Here is a 20,450-nt window from a genome sequence, read left to right as displayed (position 1 = left end):
GCATTTGAAAACGTTCCATGCTTGTAACATTTCTTGTCGTAAATCATTTGTAACAGAAACGGCAGGCAAAAATGACGCGGTATGAAGGTCTGAGAGTCATCGTTTGAAACCACGGATTGGCGAAACGGTTGGCCAAAAAGACCAACCTTAAACAACAACTTTATTTTGAGATGATGAATGGGGCGTTTCATCGCCAGGGGCCAGACTCCACCCCAATTCTGTAGAAACATTAGAACCTGGTGTTTCTGTCCTTGGGGGTAGACTACCTCAAAGAACACTCAAGGTATATATCTAAACTGGTAAGGAAAACAGGCGAAAATACCAAATCAGACCCATCGGCAAGGCTACCATCATGAGGCGCGAGCGATCCTGGTTGGTGATAGTAGACTACGATCGTAAACAGAAAAACTTCACAACATGGGCCTGGCTTGTGTGTGTACTGTGTGGGATTTGTTTTGTGCTGTCGTCTACAGGTGTCGCGATAGACAGATGGCGCGTGTCGCTTGCGCGTAGATTAGGGGGCGGATACCCGAAGAGCTTATTATTTAAGCTGTGTTGGCGGACCTGATATGTTCGCTCGCTCTTCTTGGGGGAAAGCCTTGGCTTGTGCAGTCTGAAGGTATGAAATAAATCCTTTGCTTGTTGTTCGAGCTTGTGTCTGCGTTCCTTGCGCGGGTCGGATGAACGGGCGTGGTCCCGGTGGTGGGTTAACCGGAAGGTTTCCCACAACTGATAGCTTATTCATAATTTCAATGTAGAAAAACTTTCTGTTGCCCCACTCGTGCACATATACGAAATCGTCTACCACCCGAGTACATTTCCGTGTCCTGCTCCCTTTGCGCATGTGTCACAGTGGGCGTGTTTATCCGTGCATCTCTGTATCCGTGCCGTATGTCTGTGCATTGTAATATGGAGTTCGTACACTTTTTGAGTGAAACAGGAAGCGACGTTCACATCTCGGAGACTAACAGACTAACACGTGTGAACAGATGGATACAACGCATCCCCTGTTGCTGGACCTGAGAAAAAAAAAGAAAGAATTCGTCATGGGACGAGCGGCCATGATAGCGTGAGTGTTAGCAGAAATCAGCTGTGCACCAACTATGCCATGTTTTGTTGTAATTTGCCTATAATGGCCACTCAATGAATAAATGCAAACGTCTAGCGCTCGCTTTCCGCATGCCAGAACATATCTCTCGTCAAGACGCCGCATTAGATCCTCGAATGCGCCTCGACGTGGCCTTCACAGCACAGTGGCGCTACCGTTTGCGACAAGTTAACTCTCCCACTGCAGTCACTGTGGTGCTGTTGAAGATCTCGAGCACATTCTTTTCCATTGCCCACACTACCACCCTTCCCGCTCCGTACTCTCCGCCTCCCTCAACGAGCTCGACTCCCGTCCTCTCTCCCTCACCAAATAGCTTGGCCCCTGGCTGCATCCAGCTCAACAACGCTCTGTCCTCAAGGCTCTCTTCGCCTTTTTGGACGCCACAGGACTTCGATCCTCACTGCAACGGGACCCATTCCTTCATTCCCTGCTTCACCTCCAGTAGTGCGGTAGAGTATCGCCCCCGGCGATGAAACTCCCCACCCATTATCCTGAAATAAAGTTGTTTTTGTTGTTGCAAACGTCTAATCACTTCGTGTACGTATAGCTCTAGGTGAGAAATGGGCCTTAAGTGAACCTTCATAATTCATGTGTGGTTATCACGATGCCCTTCTGTTTAGAGTCGTCAAAATCTGTGATAACTGAATGCATTTCGAATTGATATGTTTAATTAAACCTGGTATGATTTATTTTTCTGTGTTCTCGCGTCTGGTGTTGTTGCCTGGGTGAAGAAAAGGGAAAAACGCAAACGAAGTGCGCGAATTTAAACGTGTCATGGCTAATTATGCACTACTTATTATTCATACTGCTGACGTCATCTCTGACGTCATTTATTTACAATCGTGCTAGTCCGCGCAACGGATGGATGGCGCTGACCGTCTCTATCATGGCGTCATCCTGAAGACACAGGGGCCTATGGGAGTTGCGCTACTTGTTTAGATATACCTGGGAACACTTTCCTCCTCTTCTTCATTTATCTCTTATTTTTATCAGTATCAGGATGCGGACGGAAGAAGAATTCCGTTGTGCGAAAGAGCGCACCTATTGCGGCAGACCGAGTGCGTGAAAGAACGGGTCAGAATTTGTCACGCCCAGAGTTTCTCTGTAGAGACGCACGGTCCGTAAAGAAACGTGCATGTGTGAATAACACCATCGACTTTAATCGGTCCGTTTCTCACCCGTAGAAATCCCTGCGTGGAAAACGTTCGTGTGAAACACGCCTTACTCTAGCTCCTCTTTAATATCGTCCAACTGTTCAAGATGATCTTGTATGATGTACCCACGTGGTGCGTGACTGATATCGAGAAATGGTTCGGGTTACGCGCTGAATAAAATCTCACGGGGCTCTTTTTCCCTGGTGAGGTCGTGGAAAGGGCGGAGAATTTCCCGGAGCGCGTAAAATGTCGCGGGTGCCCCAGACGAGGAACACAAAAACTTCAGTGGCGATGTAGCAGTAAATGCGAGAGAGATGCGTTAGCGCTTAGCGCCTTCTCCGGTCTATAGTTGACTTCAGGTCATACATTTCCGATCTAAACCTGACTTTCGTCTGTGCAGTTCCCGTCTAGACTTAGCTTCCGTATCCACTTCCGGTCTAACTCGACTTTCGGTTGTCCACCTCCGGTATATACTTGACTTCTGGTTCGACAATTTCATTTACTGTATCAAACTCCATTTAATTAACCTTTAGTTAGCCTCAATTACTTTCCATTTCCCTTTAACTACCGAAGGTGACTGCAGTTACCTGAGGTAATCTTGAATTTCATTTAATTCCCCTTAAAGGGACCATGAAATGATTTTCGCGAATTCCGAGTACTCTGCGGGAAACGGTTCTCACGAGCGCTCATTATCATGCACACATCGACCGTATTCAGTATTCACGCATTCAGTGCACTGGGTCGCAGTTACCACGCAAAAATAGCGGAGCGTGAGTACCGGATACATCTCGTCGAGGCGTGCATACGTCATCATCGTCCAATCCTCTCAGCGAAATGTGGACGACCGAAGCACTCACCCCGTGGGACCACGTGGGTGCATGGTTTCGGATTGGACAACAACGACGTCGTATATCTGTCGTCGAAATCGGTAGAAATATGGCGAAACGCAAACAGTCAGCGATTGAGAAAGAGAGTAGAGATTTTTAATACATCGTACGCAAAGACGATAGCGTACGTAACAGATAGCGTTGGTGGTTCTGCACACCGCGCGAACCTCACTTTCTGTTACCATCAACGCTATCCCTTACGTACGCAAAGGCAATAGCATACGACCTATTGAAACTCTCTATTATGCGACGGACAGAGCGTCTAAGAATCGTTTCGTACGCTGCAGCTACCAAAAAGCCACCGCCACAGACATTTTCTGCCGGAGAAGAAGCTCAGAGAGGAAAACGTGCTCTGGTAACCATGCTGACAGTCAATGACTACATTACACTTCTGGTAGGATTCTGTGTCAGCGATTAGATACGATCTCAGTTCCAGGTCGAATTAAAACATATTTCACGGCGAAGTTTGCAAGCTTGCTTGCAGATTTTGCAATTTGCTCGCAAAAGACCGTGCGCGAATCGGCAGCACAATCCTAGAAAAAAATTTCACCGCAGAGCACGCTCCAAGCCACCCATCATCTCGAATGATATCTTTATCTGCCCCGAATTGTTGAAAACGTGAGGTGTGTGCCTTTTTTGTGAAAATTATGAACAGCATAAGTGTCACAAAAAGACGTACACCTCCCGTTTTCAACAAATCGATCAGATAACGATATCATTCGAGGGTGTGCTATGCGGTGAAGTTCATTTTTAAGAGTGCATCCGCTGTGATTGGCGTCACGGGCAGTTCTCCTCGTAGGCGGGTCGTAGCAGCCGCCATTGACGGTCGTGGTTAATATGCAATATTTTAGATATTCGAACGATTTTCAAATTCGTATTTCACACGATGAATGCTTTAGTACAGAAGAAACTGAAAAGCTTCTCGAATATCCTTTCAGGTCCCTTTAATTACGTTTATTTGCTTTAACTACTATCAATTTCTCTTTAAGTAACGTTAGTTATATTTAATTACATTTGATTACAACTTCCTCCTAATTACATGTTCTTACACTCATTACTTTTAAACTCAACTTTCTTGCTCTAATTACCTTTAATTACTCTGTATAAACAGAACTGCACCACATAGCACGATCCTAGCCAACCGTCATACCGAGTGCTTTCATTTAACGCACTTGGGTTATGTGGTCTGGCGATTAGTGTGGTTTTCAATCGGCCACTCGAACTTGCGTTACCCAATAAAGGCGCTGGAGCAACATATGTTTCCGATTACATACAATGACGTACCTGCGGTTTAGTCACAATTGCGATGGCTACAGTCAGTCTCCTCATCATTCCCCAAGACAGCGCTTTTACGAGTTCGTTAGCCTTCGTGGACAACTTGACAGTGCTCAGCACGTCTGACACGCGCTCTTGTAACTCGTTGCTGGAAAACTGGGCTCTGAGCTGCAGATTGATTACTGGAGTTCTGAATGGCTCACATCCTATTTGTGAGGCGTCGTTGCACCTACTTACCGAGCCAAAAAAGACTAAGTGTTCTTGCACCGTGAGCTCTTGAAAAAATATGTCATACTGTGGGCAAAGGGTGATGTTCTTCTGTGCACTTGCTGTACTCTTCACTACGTCAAAACCACAGATGAGAGCAGTGCCTTCTGTTGGAGGCAATATTCCTGTGGGAAAATAGTAACATGCGCTACATACGATTATAATGGATATAAACGTTACAGCAAGCCACAAAATAAACGAGATACAGGAAACAGATGTAGAGGAACAAAAGACTATCTATTCGAAGCTGCACTAAAACAAGGCTAGAGAGACGTTATTCGGGATATTGACGCGCTCGGTGTAGCACGCTCTCTATCTGCACGTATCTTGAACTTTTGCACTGACACCTCAGGTGGTACTGTTAGCATGGTGGGTCACTGATATCCTATAGAGACGCACTCTGTGCGCTGACCCGAAAAAATGCGAGTTTTCTGTGTTGTGCTGTCAACCCATGCACGCGACGTTAGAGTTAGAAAATCATATGTTACGTGCAGCCATATAGCTTCGGCTCCATTTTTTATTGGGAGTAGGTTTACACGTAAGGTGAGTCAGCCTACGTGCAGCATGTCGCCACAGAGCCGCAGGGTAGGACTGCAGATAATCTCGACCACCTGGGGTTCTTTTGACGTGCGCCGGAACTCTCAGACACACGGTGCTTCTCCCCGGAAGCAATGTGTACCTCCCCAACGTTGCTACCGCCCTAGGCCGCGACCGAACCCGAGATCATGAGCAAAGCAAGCCAACACATTCCCGACTGAGCTACCTTGCTGGCTTTGCACTGGGATTTCAGTTGGTGGGCCTCTTACCCTGAAGCGTTAGTTTACCTGGCATTACGTTACCTTACCTGGCGTCTCTTACCCTGGCATGTTCCGCGAGAACTTCTAACGCCGCTTTCCCGAATGTTCGGCTACGCTTCCCCATCGCCTACGCTCATGCGTAGTCGATGAAGTGCTAATGTCAACGGGAAATGCTGTCCAGTGCGCTGCTCATAGGTACATGAGGCAAACCCAGCTCGCATAACTCAAATGTTGCATTACCAGCACTAGACAGCAATCAAAGAACAAGATACAGACATACATAAAGAACCACCGCCTCCTTCCGATTCCACAACAGAGGGGCACGTGCTATGGACCGATGGTACTGACTGGAGTATAGGCCGAGCTACTGGCAGCCAGATCACTTTGCAGCCAAGGCAGATGAGAAATGGTGAGCGATTTTTGCAGCTCCGAAGACTGTTTTGCTCCCAAAAGGGCTACCACTCAGTTAACTCACTCGCGAATGACTGTAGTTGAAGCTTTGGTAGTTTCACACCAGTGCGCGGTCGCTCCGCATCTGACATCGGTCTCGGAGACGACACTTGCGGGCTGCTCTGAAATCTGTATTTCGGCCATCCTCTTTTGCACTTCGGCTATGGCTCTAAAACATCCATTTTTGCTTGTTGGTACATTTCCTTGACGATAAAAGCTTTAAAAGAGATGAACACAGACGACACAACACAGGGCACTACTTTCAACAAGTTAATCAACATCGGCTATGGCGTTGTGGGCTTGGTCCTCGTAGCTCATCGTTTGCGCATTCTTCCTCCAGGTCGTCGTTTGGTATAAACGGCTCTATTTCCATGTTAATTTGCCGTAGTTCGTTGTCGTTAGCCATGAGTCTATTTAGTAGCCCCGTGAGTGTAGCCTTGGAGACGTTCACGTCGCTTCGTAGCTCTGCCACCTTTGTGATCTGCTTTCGGCAGGCGGCACGTTTGTGCTTGAGACGGTCCATCTTGACTGTTCACTCCGTTACTCCCGGGTTTCGACGTAGACAACGAGATTTGGCCGAGGCAGACCACACTTAGGGACGACACAAACATGTAAGCCTCATACGCCCGGAATCATCGATGCATTCGATGCAGTTGCATTCGATGATTCCGGGCGTATGAGGCTTACATGTTTGTGTCGTCCCTAAGTGTGGTCTGCCTCGGCCAAATCTCGTTGTCTACGTCGTTTACAGATCGCCTTGGCCGTGTATGAATGAGAGAGTGAGTGAGAAAGATGTAAGAGAGAATGGGAATAGCGTGGTTGGTTGTCCGTCCCCCCCTACTTGCGGCACTCAATGGCTCATGGGAAACGGCGTGCTGGTGTGGTGTAGTGGTAGCATATCTGACCGGAAATCAGAAGACCCAGGTTCGATTCCTGGCGTCAGCGCCTCTTTTTCCTGAGTTGTTGCATTCGATGATCCCGGGTTTCGGCACCAATAATGTTGTGAATCGAGATGGAACTTACGGAACTGCACTGCTCGTGGGCGGACTCTCCAGCACCGATGTATCTCGTATATGCAGAAGCAAGGATTTTGATACAGTCCAAGCACGCTCCTTTATTCCAACATGTCGTCTATCCGGCGGGTCGGTGCACCAGGGGAGGGAGAAGAGGTGAGGGTGAAAGAGGGAAGGGAGAGAGATGGTGGCACTGGAGAGGGAGGGGTGCCACCACTACCCACCACCGAAAACATGCGAGCATCCCTCGGTAGTCTTCATTGGGATGCTCCCTGAACCACTGTAACCGTCCGGATTATTGGCGAAGTTACCACATCTCCACACATCCACATCCACTGAACGTTGTTGAGGGAAGCTCGGATGTTTCTTTTTTGGTCAGTAGTTCCGTGGGGCTACCCAAATTTCCGACAAGAAGGTATCGCACCCTGTACCTGTTTTACACCACTATAACACTTCCTCTGTCACGCACAACTTTTCTCATCCGCAAAGAGTGTGTACTACGATGCAGCAAGTGAGCTTTAGCTTCACCTTGCTTATATCCGGTGTGTGATCACAGTTTTCTTTTGGATATACGTTTTAATACGAGTGGCCTCGAGGACTCGGAAAACGTGATTTACGACCTCCGAACTGCGGAAGCTTTGATATAAAACAGATGGCTCGAACACGATGTGACATGCAGTCGGCTCATCCTCAAGGTGACCCAGTTTCTCGGAAAACATGACTTGCAACTGTGGGAGTACGCGGAAACAAGCGAGCCATGATATAAAACAGATGGCCCCAACGTGTTGGGGCACGGACTGAGAGGGGTATGTTACGCCCCTGTGTTCCGGCTATCTAGTTTTCTGTGCGGCTGGCACTCACCACGGTAAGTTGGGCTATTCTTTGTCGACATGTGGGTACACTTGTCAACCTGGAAGGTGAGCGACATTTTGGTGTGCCTATATCGGCGCATGTTGAGCCTGTGTGAGGTGTGCGCGAGCAGGCTGTCCACGCGGCCGAAATTAGTGTTTCCTGCCCTGCTGTACTGCGTCGCGCGACAAGTTTGTGAATCTATGTGCCCGTCATATTCGTAACTGTGATGCTCTTCAGGTGAGCCCATTTTTTTATGAGATGAACTTGTTCATAATGCGACGAGCATTGCATCATCCTAAATTTATATTTCTAATATTGGTGCTTCCAGTATTGCTCTGTTTAGAAGGAACGAGGAGGTGCGAATATACGCTGACTATATTTGCACAGGATGTCCTGGGAAAGAGCTCTGAAGGCAATCTGAAATTGTGTTTCTTCATATTCAGCTTGGGTTGGGTCGTCTTTTTAAGATTGAGTACGCGCGAAGCTTCACTGCATGGCACCAACCAATTTCGGTTTAATAAGTGTTGGAGCGTCAGTTAGAGAAACAATGTTGAGCCTCGCCACATAGCATCACTATGCTTTGTCATTCTGCTTGATTTAATTAATTTTTTACTGTCTAAGACTGCAATATACCCAGACATGGGCAGGCTAAAGTCGCGTGAGCTGTCCACGCGCCGTCGGAAATTCGTGTTTCAGATATTGCTGCATGGTGCTCGTGAATGACAAGTTCGTGAATCTATGTGCTCGTCTGTGATGCTCTTAAGGTGAGCACATTTTTTCCGAGATGAACTTGTTCATAATACGACGTTGTGTGATCACCCTGAACTTATATTTCTAATGGTGCTTCCAGTTGTGCTCTGCGTGCGAGGTGTGTTGCATGAAATATACGCTGGCACAGAATGTTCTGGGAGAGCAATCTGAAATTGTGTTTCTTCATACTCTGCTTGGGTTGAGTCGTCTTTTTAAGACTGAGTACGTGCGAAGCTTCACTGCCTAGCCTCAACCAATTTGTTTAATAAGCGTTGGAGCGTCAGTGAGAGAAACAATGTTAAGCCTCACGACATACAACCACTATGCTTTGTCATTCTCCTTGGTTTAATTAATTTCGTTTGTTGAAGTGCAACGCACGCTGTCTAAAACAAAAACGAGCCCAAGCTTCACAACTCTATAGGGTTTCTTGATCATTCAAATTGTTTTTCTCTCAAAACAACTTCTCTGCACAGCGTCAACTATCGATGTTTTCTCGATCACATGCTTCTTCCTGCTCAGCTTTTTTTATTTCGAACGAGTGCTGGCTTCCCTGCTTAGAATGCGATGAGTTTTTTGCGCTCTGTTTAATACACATTTTTTTGTTGTTGTTGTGGGTACGTATCTGTTGTGGGACGCACTCCATATCATCATTTCATATTCTGTTTGATTGAAATCAATTTTTATATTGAACTGCAAGGCACACAAAAAAGGATCCTAAGGTTGTTCCCAGGGGTGGGCTTCACCTAACGCACGCATGCAACCAGGTGAAGACAGCTTTACTCGTGTAGCATGTGTTTTGAGATGTGTATATCGTACCCTGAACACGTTTTTTTTACTTCCCATTTCCAACTGTGGCTATGAGTAGTGTGAACAGAAGGAGGAGGCGGCCCGTTGATGTAAGCCGTTTTGTGTTGTTCAGCCTTCCAACGCTGGCTTTTAGAAGTGTGAACCAGTTGGATAGAAATGAGTCAGCAATGCAAATTACCTTTTTTCACGCTCGCGTTACGGCTGTCCAGCGATCGGCGCGCATCAGCCTCAGCCTTGTTTGCAAAGAGGGTGCAAGTATACAGCCATCTACTGTATGTGTAGAGAACCTTCTTCGGCGCTCTCAGGGCATGCGCAGGAGCGTTGTGACCCAGTGAGCAGCCGGATGGAGGCATGAGTGGCATGCAGTTAGCAGTTGGAGCCTACCAGCGTATGACCCCCGCTAAAATTCTCTTATGGTAAAAGTATGGTAGAGATTAGAGGGAGTGACCAATGAGTGGCTTGCAGTTCGATGGAGCAGTTGGGTCTAGCGATGAGTGGAAGTGACCAATCGCAGTTGGAGCCTGTTAGGGAGCTCCAGAGATGAGTGGCCGTGAGTGACAAATGAGAGGCTTGTAGTCAGATGGGCCAATGAGCAGACCACTTGCAGTTAGATGAACCAATAGCAGTTGGTGTCTACCGAAGGAGCTGAGGCTAGCAATAAGCGCAAGAGATGACCGGATAGTAAGACAAGATACGACAAGTTTAACTGGATTGTGGTGTATTGGAGCTAGGTGGCTGCCCTATGGGCGCCTGCAGCTCCATCTCATTTAGGTGGTTTTGAGGTTTATGGTATGTGTGGCTGCTAGTAGCGGCTAGTAGTAGCGGCTACTAGTGGCTAGTAGCGTGTTTTAAGAAAGCGCAGAGCGCTTTCATTGTTCACTGTAACTACTTCTTCACTAATTGAGCGGGAGTTGGGAGTTGGAACTTGGTGGCTGCCCAAAAGGGCGCCTGCAGCTCCATTTCTTGCGAGTTTCGCCAATATGGCAGTGACTATCATCCGTGACACTCCCTAGTGAGCATCACATGTACTATGGTGTTTTGTTTATACTTGTTTGTCTCTAGTAGCGTCTGGATATGCCGCTATTCTTCAAGAATGCACATGATACTTTCATGGCCTTGTCTTGTTGTTGAGGACTGGACCAAGGTCCAAGAATCTTGTAGAAGCTGAATGGACGGTTGTCAAGTTTTTCCAGTGTCGTTGGAAGTTTTCTTCTATGTTTCTCGAACACTGGGGAATGCATTATGACGTGAGTCATGTCTTTAGGGACGTTGCAAGTTCTGCAGAGTGGGGAGTTTGCTAGCTTCATTTTGGGAAGTGTTTTTCTTGTACAGGGTGTCTCAGAAAACGTGTAATTGAATTATAATAAAAAAACTACGCCACCTAAAGTCATGCGGTCAACGGCATTTGTTCTTATGAGGTTTTTGCCACCTTGTAAAGTTAATGTCATGTACCCCAAGTTTAATTATGCAAATATTTGCGAACTGAACTCAGAAACTTGCCAAGGGAAGGTCACTTTTTTACCCCACCAATATGAAGAGCGTGCCGAATTCACTCAAATTCATAATAATTCTCAGTGATATTCACGAGCTATCCCATCGGAAAAAATAGCCGAATATCATGCTTTTCGGAGCACCGGACCATAACGCGCGATGTCTTTTTGGGCGCAATCGCTCGCAGTCCGACGCAGTTCCGAAGCCAGCCCACAGAGTGATAGTAGAAAAAGTAACAGTTCCTAAAATTGGGAGAGGGAAAGCATTATCCCAGCGAAAGTCGGACGTGATAAGCCATGCCTGCGTTATCTCTTTCTGCGATGCCGGGGTGGGCTGGGTTTCCAACCTCCTTTCGTCGGACTGACAAAGATTGCGCTGAAAAATTCATCGTGTGCTATTCTGTGCGACTTCCATAGAGCATGATGTTCGGCTATTTTTCCCGACGGGATAGCTCCTAAATACCCCTGTCAATTATCATTAATTTGAATAAATTAGACACGCTCTTCACAATGGTGGGGTAAAAAAGTGACCTTTACTAGGCAAATTTCCGACTTAAGCTCGCAAAAACTTACATAATTAAACTTAGGTCACACGACATTCACATGAGGAGGTGGCAAAAACCCAGTAAGAACAAATGCCGTTGACCGCATGACTCTAGGTGGTGTAGTTTTTTTTTATTATAATTCAATGACACGTTTTCTGGGACACCCTGTATATAGTTGTCCCAGCTCACCCAAGCTGGGTGAGCGACCACTTGCAGTCAGATGGGCTAACGAGCAGACCACTTGCAGTTAGATGAACCAATAACAGTTGGAGTATACCGAGGGAGCTGAGTGACCAATGAGCGCAAGAGATGACCGGATAGAATAATGGACCAACGATCTCGCTGATGCAGCTGAACCAACCCATGCACTACGATGCAGCTGGACCAGGAGGCGGTTGTTCCAAATAAAGGTTGAAATCAACAATTGTCGTGTCTTGTCTGAAGCCGCTGCCTGGTGCCGACAATTTCAGGCTAGCCAATCACTGTTCAGTAGGCTTAGCATGGACCAATCAGGGCCAGCCATCGGTAGGCTTAGAATGGACTAATCAGCGTGAAGTAGGGAGAGCTAGTGAAGAGTTGTGCCATCTGGTGGCGCTCTAACGAGGTAAGTTTGGACATATGAGATATAGCAGCAGTGGACCCCCGCCGATGGCGCCATCTGGCGGGCGCTAGTGCAGGCTTTGTTAGTCGGCCAATCAGTGGGCTTAGTGCCAGGCGATCAGTGGGCTTAGAACAGGCCAATCAACGTGCGAGGACCAATCGGTAGGCTTAGAATGGGCACGACCAATCAGAGGCCTTAGAAGTCTGGAAAATGTGGAGAGTGATCAGTAGGCTTAGAATGGACCAATCAGCGGGCGCAGAGCTGAATAATTAGCATAAAGGGGCGTAGCTATGCTAACCAATCACGATCACCAGGCTTGGCATGCACCAATCAGCGTGAGGTGGGCGGAGCCGGTTAATTAGCATAAAGGGGCGGAGCTATTGTCAACCAATCAAAGATCAGTAGGCTTAGCATGGGCCAATCAACGTGAAGTGGGCGGAGCTAATGGTAACCAATCAGATGGCTTAGAATCAGCTTGTGTTGGATTAGAACTGGATTGTGTTGGCTTAGAACTGGATTGTGTTGAATTAGAACTGGATTTTGGCTTAGATTTGGATTAGAATATGCTTCTCTTGGATTAGAGAAAACTCTTGGCTCTAGGACATCATCTAGGACATCATCATCTTGGATATAGCAGGAAACCGATTTTCATAATCCGACAAAACCTCTATTCCCGAGCCAATCAACAGTAGATGATCAATCCTACATCTCGGCACTATACTTGTGCATATTTCTCGGAACATCGGTGCACGACGGAGATAATACAAAAACAAAAATCGACGAATTCTCGTTGTACACGCACGTTACCGAGATATCATATGGGAGGACACCGGTAGCGGAATTTGTACACACGTTCTGGTTAACGTATAATGTTACGCTCCCTCAGGTGTTGCTGTGGTGCTTGCCGAAGCATCCTAACCTGGTGATGCACCCGCTGCACCTAACGTAGTGACGCACCCTCGGAAGACCGGCACCATTAGAAAACAGAACGATTTTGCAACGTGCCCGTACGTGTTTTACTATACTGCATATCTAGCTATATTTCCCGCCTCATTTAAAGCAGTCGTCTAAACCTGACAAATATGTTTTCATGAACAAGAAACCAGAGTTCGAGGTAACTCGTTACTGTAACTGAGCTTTTTTTTGTAACTTTCTTTGGTAACTCGGTACTTTTGTGGCTGGGCAACTTTCAGAGGAACTCGTTCCTTTCTCAGGTAACTTTGCCAAAGTAACTTAAGTTCCAAGTTACTTTGAATTCGCTTTTCCCTCACGTCCACATACTTTCTTGCTTTCTCACTGGTTCCTTCATGGCATTTTTTGCCATGAAACGTGATATTCAATCAATGACGGTATTCTATTCAGGAAGTAAGAACCGCTGCCATTGAAATGAAGCTAAACCATTGTGCGCCCACAGGAAGTAAGATGCAAAGCGTTCGAATAGACCTCTACCATAGAAACGTCGTCATGACGTTGGTAGACTGACTGAAACCGAAACAAATCGGAAGAAAGGGGCTGGGCTCCACGAACGGGCACTTGTTCGCTACCTCCCATTGAAAGAAAAGTAGGACCGAAGGTCGCTGTCCCTTTCAGGGACCATTGTAATCCCCCCTTGTTCACCTCTAGCTTCGAGCATAGTTGAACTCTACCAAATTTGTGGCGGTGTCAAACACTATGACGTCATTTGTTTACAAACAGGGAGAGGTATATTGTTGGACATGAACGAAGACGACCTAAGCGTGTTACACTCCTCCGCAGGCAACTCAAGTTCTAACTCAACTGCTCCCGCGCGTTGCACATGCGTAATGCTATTTTGTGTCCGAAGTAACTTGGAAGTAACTCGTTCTTTTTTTAACTAACTCAGTAATTGCGAGTTACATTTCAGGCTGAAGAACTTCGTTATTAACTTAGTTACATTGTCACACAGGAACTTAACTCGTAACGACGGGTAACTTCTCGATCTATGCAAGTAACAAGCCTTGAGAAAAAAAAGAGGTCCTCTGTCAATTGAAAGCAGTAAAAAACTTTGACAGTGCGGGGCTTATAAACGAACACTCACAACGCACAGCACTGAACTTTCAAAAATTCGGTTTTAATGATGCAACAACAGGGTATTTGTAGCTTGTGTTTAAGGGATGATGAAAAATCTTTGACGGGCTGTAGCCAGTGAATTAAAAGAAAAGGGGAATAAGGAAGTGAAGCAATGGAAAAAATATCCGGAAAATTAAAGGTAGACCGTGTCAATATTGTCAGTATTTTCACCATTAATATACATAAAGAAAGTCTATCTTTAAGAGCGATTATTTCGGAAATCGACTCTTAGCATGGGGAAGTTTTTTGTTACAAAAAGGGTTGAAAAATTTGTAGTTAAAGATCCAGTTGAGATAAAAAAATCTGATAAGCAATTACTTTTCTAAATGGCTTCCACGAGACATCAGGGTTAGCTTGTTTTTCTATTGATGTCGTCGAAATCTATATAATTTTCGCATGACAACTGAAAGGATAATGGAAGCGAAATTTGTCAATTGCAACAAAAGGTCCAAACAAGGTGTAAATTTTACGTAGAATTATGGTGCCACCAGCATTTTGTGAGTACGGTGTACGGATGGGCATATTTTTTACGCATACGCCCAACGATCGCGCGGGGAGCACGCCCGCTGTCGCAAAGCACTGCAGGAGAAGCTGAGAAGCGCGTGACGTCATATGTTCCTCGAGCTCCAAGGGCGGCTGCTACAGTGTTAGGTGAACGGGATAAACACAGCGAATTCCGAACGACGCTTCAAAATGTTCGATTCTGAGATTCTCGATTCGATTCTCCAATGAGAGATGGGGTCGTACCTGTCATTCTCCTTTTTGTATCCGAAGCCGGAATCAGACGTACGCCGAAACGATAAGTAGAGGTGAAGATTTCTGCCTGTCGTTTCTGTGAAAATACAGAAGGGACCGCTCCTTCTTTCAGCCTGATGCACTTCGTTGATATCGCCTCATATCACCTGGGAACATTTCGGCGTTATTACAGCACACGGGGTCTCCAAGCAGAAGCCGATGAGTGCAGGTCTTACGCGGCGACATACCCCGTCTCAAGAAAACGCAGTGGGTTCGCTCATAAATGCGATCGCGTTTAAAAAGGTACAGCCAAATCGAAACAGAAGCCTTGGCTCTGTCGTGGCTCTCCAACGTCTCGACGAGTTCGTTCATGGCTTGGACTTTACGATCGAAACAGATCATCAGCCGCTAGTGACTTTGTTGGCAAAGACTGACCTGGACGTAATGCCACCTAGGATCCAACTGATGAAATATCAGTAGATCATGAAGTATGCACCATCAGGCAAAATGCTCGCTACTGCGGTACCCTATCCAGAGCTCCTTCTCGTGACGCAGCAGACACGTCCTCTTCAGATCATGTTGAGCTCTTTGTGCATGCTGTAATCGAAGGGCTTCCTCCAGCAGTCGCCGTTAGCCTACAAGACTTCAAAGAACACGGGTTGTCGACCCTTAATGCATTCTCATCAGACAGTACTGCAAGAACGGCTGGCCGCCAAATTACCGCATGCCGACAAGCGTCAAACAGTCGAGTTTTAGTGCATCGTACGCTGTCACCTTTGAGTACGCAAGGGATAGCGTTGATGGTTCTGCGCACGCCCATAGCAAATAACAGAGCTTGGCGCAGTGCGCAGAACCACCAACGCTATCTGTTACGCACGCTGTCGCCTTTGTGTAGGATGTACTAAAACTCTCTAGTACTGGAAGTTTCGCAGAAACCTCACCATCGGTGACGACCTCCTCATGATGAATAGTCACATCTTCCTTCCTGCCTCTTTGAGACAGAAGGTACTCAAACTCTTACATGATGGGCACCAAGGTGCCGCTCGCACACGAGTCAGTATGGTGGCCTAATATCAGCTAACAGATCAAAGCAATGGAGAAAAACTGTGTAAACTGAAGATGGGTAGAAATCCAGCGAACCGGTAGAGATGTAGGAAGGGAGTTGCCTCAGGACAGAAGCCGCCGATATTTCGAACAGAGACTGTTCTTCTTCTGGGCACCGTCCTCATCATTGGCATGGTATTTAAAGGGTTAGGTGTGACGTGTTTAAAGGTTCATGCGAATTGTGGGTCAACAGCCCGGAGGGAAGAAAGGTCCGTACGGGTTTTTACGGCGGGAGTGAATGGCTGCTTTGTTAGAGTGTGGAGGGGATTATGTGAACGTAGTGATCTAGGCTACAGACCGGTTGCAGAAAAATGGAAGGTTCACGAACACGTGGACGAAACGGGACAACAGGCAAGAATTCGCAAGCATAGCGAAAGATAAGGAGGTTAGTGGTTACGTGGGGAAAATTCCAGAACGAGCAAAATTTTTTTTTTAAATATATATTTGTAATACAAAGTTGTGGCATGCAATAAAGAGAGCAGAAAGCAGTGGCCATGCAGAACATAACAGATGATAATGGAGGTAGATGGGAAAAGCATATTTTATTTGTGAAGTGTTTCTAGGGTGCCTTGTGATTTGTTGATACCGGACGGGTGAAGAGCGTTGAACTTGTATATGAGATAAGACTCCCTATCACGTCTGTCACGTGTGGATCTAAACCCGGTTTCTAGAATATATAGTTTAATGTTGTCAAAATTGTGACCAGGAACGTTAAAGTGTTCGGCGACTGCTTTGGGGAGTTTGTTGGACGTGTCGGTTCTGTGTCCGGTAAGGCGGTTGTTCATTTGTTGGCCGGTTTCACCAATGTATTGCATAGAGCAGTCGCCGCATTCAATGCAGTATATAACATTGGAGCTTGTGCATGTGAATGCGTGGTTAACGGGGTGGGTGTAATTGCTCGCAGTGCTTTTGATGGAGTTAGCGTGTTGAACGTGCTTGCATGTTTTGCAACGCGGGAGGTTGCAGGGTCGTGTTCCCGTGTACGGGGCGCTCGTTTTGCTGATTTTGGCATTGACCAAGGAGTCTGCCAGGTTTCTTGCGCGTCGGTATGTCACCTGTATGGGATTTGTGAATATGTTGTTAAGTCGGTCACTGCTTTGGAGGAGGGGCTCGTGCTTCTGTAGAATGGCTTTGATGTTTGGAAGTGCGTTGGAATATCTTGTGATGAAGCTTATTTGGCACGCGTCGGGATTTTTTCGGTTTTCCAGAACCTCGTTTCGATCGAGTGTGAGTGCCTTGCGACGGAATTCGGTTAGGAGGGAGTCTGGATAGTCCCTTTGGGCAAGTGTACTGCAGAGTTCGTCAAGCTTCTCAGCGTAATCTGTGTCGTTTGAACAAATTCTGCGTAGTCTTACACTCTGCCCATTAGGAATTCCAACCTTACAGTGACGCGGGTGGTGACTCTTGAAGTGAAGGTATTGTTGTTTGTCAGTTGGCTTTTTGTACAGGGTTGTGACGAGGTTGCCGTTGTCTAGTGATATCGTGGTGTCGAGGAAGTTAATTAAGTGAGTTGACTGTTGTGATGTGAACTTTATGTTGCTATGCGCGGTGTTCAGTAGATCTACGAACTTTTGAAATTCATGTTCCCCGTGTTCCCATATTATCAGTATATCATCGATGTATCGAAGGTACACCGTGGGTTTTAATGAGAGGGCACTGAGAACTTTGTTTTCTAGGAACCCCATGAAGATATTTGCGTATGTGGGTGCAACAGGTGTGCCCATACTTGTACCGTGTACTTGTAGGTAGTATTCACCATTGAACTCGAAGTAGTTCAGTTTAAGAACCAAGTCCATTAGAGCGAGTATGGTTTCCGTGTCTTTTCTGGTGTTTGTAGTAGAAAGGGTATTGCAGAGGGCTGTGATTCCGTCGTTGTGTGGGATGTTAGTATACAGTGATGTCACATCCAGCGTGGCTAGTATTGTGTCCCTACCAAATGTACGAGTGTTGTTTATATCTCTGATTATTCTGAGGAGGTGGGGTGTGTCTTGTACATGCGATGGCAGTGTTGTCGGAATATGGTTTAAATAGTGGTCCAGGAATTTCGAGAGTCTTTCTGTTGGTGTGTTGTTATTAGATACAATTGGCCTGCCGGGGATGTCAGCCGTGTAGAGCTCGTTGGCGTGTACCTTGTGGATTTTGGGCAGTAAATAGAAACGACCTGCGTCTGTGTTTGATGGGGTGAGATATCTGAGGTCATCACGTGTGATGAGCTTTCGTTCGTGGAGGTCCTGTATGGTATGGGTTATTAGCGCCGTGTACTCCTTTGTTGGGTCATGGTCCAGTTTGAGGTAGTGTTGCGTATTGTTGAGTTGCCTATGTGCTTCAGAGATATATTTATCTGTGGGCCAGATGACGATACTCCCACCCTTATCTGCGGGCTTGATAATGATATCCTCTCTGTCAGCTAGCGCATTGATGATGTCACGTTGTGTTTTAGTGAGGTTGTGACCACGCGAGCTTTGGGAAATACCGCGAAGGATGCCGTTGCTTACTTGTTTAATGTACAGGTCTAGTGCGGGTTCTCGGCCGTGATTTGGTGTCCAGGTTGATGGTAGTCGGAGGTCGTTGTTGTTTTCTTGTGTTGTATGAGCGAAGAATTCTCTAAGGCGTAGCCGTCTCGTAAAGTCTGATATGTCTTTGTGGATTTCGTATTCGTTAACAGAATTGAGTGTAGGGCAGAATGTTAACCCCCTAGAGAGGACTTGCAGTTCGTCGCTGGTTAGTGAGCGTGATATATCTATTACGGTGCTTGCGTCAGCGTTTTCTCGGGGTGGCTCAGCGATGTTGTGGAGAGTTGTGGTTGTGGTGCTGGAAATGATTTGTTCGGCTGCTGCGTGTGTCGTGTTAGTGGGTCCGGTATCCGTGTCGTTGTTGGAATTAGGTTTTCCGAGTTTTGAGTGTTCCTTGTTAGCTAGCTCGCGGTTGAGTTGTTGAATGTGTAGTTCGAGAGTGTTTGCCTCCGCGTCGGTGAGACTGATATTGTTCATATGGGCCTGGATCGTAGCGAGTGGCGCGTGGCACTGTTTCTTTAATATTTCAAGAAACGTACGGGCTGTGTTGTTAAGGGCTGATGCCCACTCTAGCTCTAGTTCAGGTGTCAGTTTTCCTAATGCAGGAACTGTTTTAGGGGTGAGGCCTTTAGGTACTGTGTTGTGAGTCAGGTGGTAGGTGCAGATCCGTAGATGATGTAGGTATCGGCTACGTTTCTCCATGAGTTTTCGCATTCGTAGAAAGTTCGTTGACTGCATGGTAGGCTGGTGATTAGATAGTCAACGGTGTTTTCTGCGTGATGTGCGCGTGCGTCGTGTCTGTGGGGTCGGTGGCTGTGGGGTCAGTGGCTGGGGAGACTCGCTGTGTTCCTCGATGTCATCTGTCTGTGTTTGCGTGCTTGTGGTTTTCCGTGTCACAGTTTGCGTGAACTTTGTGTGTGTGCGGGTTGTGTTTGGAGTGTTGTCGTTTGCCGCGTGTGTATGCGTGGGTGCAGTGGTCGTTGTGGTCCCCTTTGATGCCATCGTGTGTTCTGGCGTGTTTGCGGTGCTGGCACTTGAAGTGTGAGCTGGTTGAGGATGTTGTGTTTGAGCGTTTGTCAGTGCAGGACGGCATCTATGGACCATTAGGTGTTTGATGTTGTGTGCCATAGCTCGTACGCCTGCGTGGTTTGGGTGGATGCCGTCCCGAGCGAGATGTGCTTCAGCGTGGTATTCGAAAGCTGCGTGTGTGATAACCATGACGTTGGTGTGTACCTGACGCATGTGGATGAGGTGGTTGTTGACAGCGCGCGCCTTCCTGTCGAACTCGTGTAGCCATGTGTCCTGGTATATGTATGTTCGGTGTTTGTTCTGTCTTCGGGGAAGTATCGTTGTCAGTACTATTTCAGCGCCTGCTCTGTTGTTTGTGATGAAGGAAACTAGTGTTTCGAATTCCTGGATGACATGTTGTGCTGTCGAGCGTGCGATGTCGTTGGTCCCTACGTGGAGTATGAAGTGCGTGATGTGCGGTGGGGCGGCGGTTACGTGTGTCATGATGTCTCGTATTCTTGCGCCGCTTGAGAAGTGTATGTGAGGTCCGTGTTCTCCGTGCGGGATGTGTTCGTGTATGTACTTGTAACAGCTATCCCCTAGGAGTGCGACATGTGAGAAAGAGAGGACGGGTTGCTTACCTCCTGAGGCCATCGGATCGTCAGTAGCGAACGTAGATGGGTAGAAATCCAGTGAACCGGTAGAGATGTAGGAAGGGAGTTGGGAAAACCCGTACGGACCTTTCTTCCCTCCGGGCTGTTGACCCACAATTCGCATGAACCTTTAAACACGTCACACCTAACCCTTTAAATACCATGCCAATGATGAGGACGGTGCCCAGAAGAAGAACAGTCTCTGTTCGAAATATCGGCGGCTTCTGTCCTGAGGCAACTCCCTTCCTGTGTAAACTGTAGTACCCTTGGCTGAGAACGCTGAGGCGTTAGTGCCTACTCCAACGCAGACCATGAGAGCGAGTTGCGGCAGACCTGCTTCATTTGAATGGCAT

General features: G+C 47.0%; 1 protein-coding gene and 1 non-coding gene across 3 annotated transcripts in view; one reads left to right on the top strand and one right to left on the bottom strand.

Moving 5' to 3' along the window:
* LOC135378604 (phospholipid-transporting ATPase ABCA3-like) overlaps window positions 1-20,450 on the bottom strand; it is a 324,578-nt gene that overhangs the window by 144,636 nt on the left and 159,492 nt on the right. For both annotated transcript variants that reach the window (XM_064611676.1, XM_064611677.1), the window contains exons 11-12: window positions 4,662-4,816; window positions 4,434-4,592 (exon numbers count right to left, since the gene is read on the bottom strand). In XM_064611676.1, the coding sequence (XP_064467746.1) occupies window positions 4,434-4,592; window positions 4,662-4,816 (314 nt within the window). The remainder of the gene's footprint in view (window positions 1-4,433; window positions 4,593-4,661; window positions 4,817-20,450) is intronic.
* Trnas-gga (transfer RNA serine (anticodon GGA)) lies at window positions 6,813-6,883 on the top strand. The gene has a single exon. It is a non-coding gene; the product is annotated as a tRNA-Ser (tRNA).

The sequence above is a fragment of the Ornithodoros turicata genome, chromosome 1 (genome assembly GCF_037126465.1).
Source record: "Ornithodoros turicata isolate Travis chromosome 1, ASM3712646v1, whole genome shotgun sequence".
In the NCBI taxonomy this organism is placed as follows: domain Eukaryota; kingdom Metazoa; phylum Arthropoda; class Arachnida; order Ixodida; family Argasidae; genus Ornithodoros; species Ornithodoros turicata.
The sequence above is the reverse complement of the archived record's forward strand: the minus strand, read 5'-3'. Positions and strand labels throughout refer to the sequence as shown.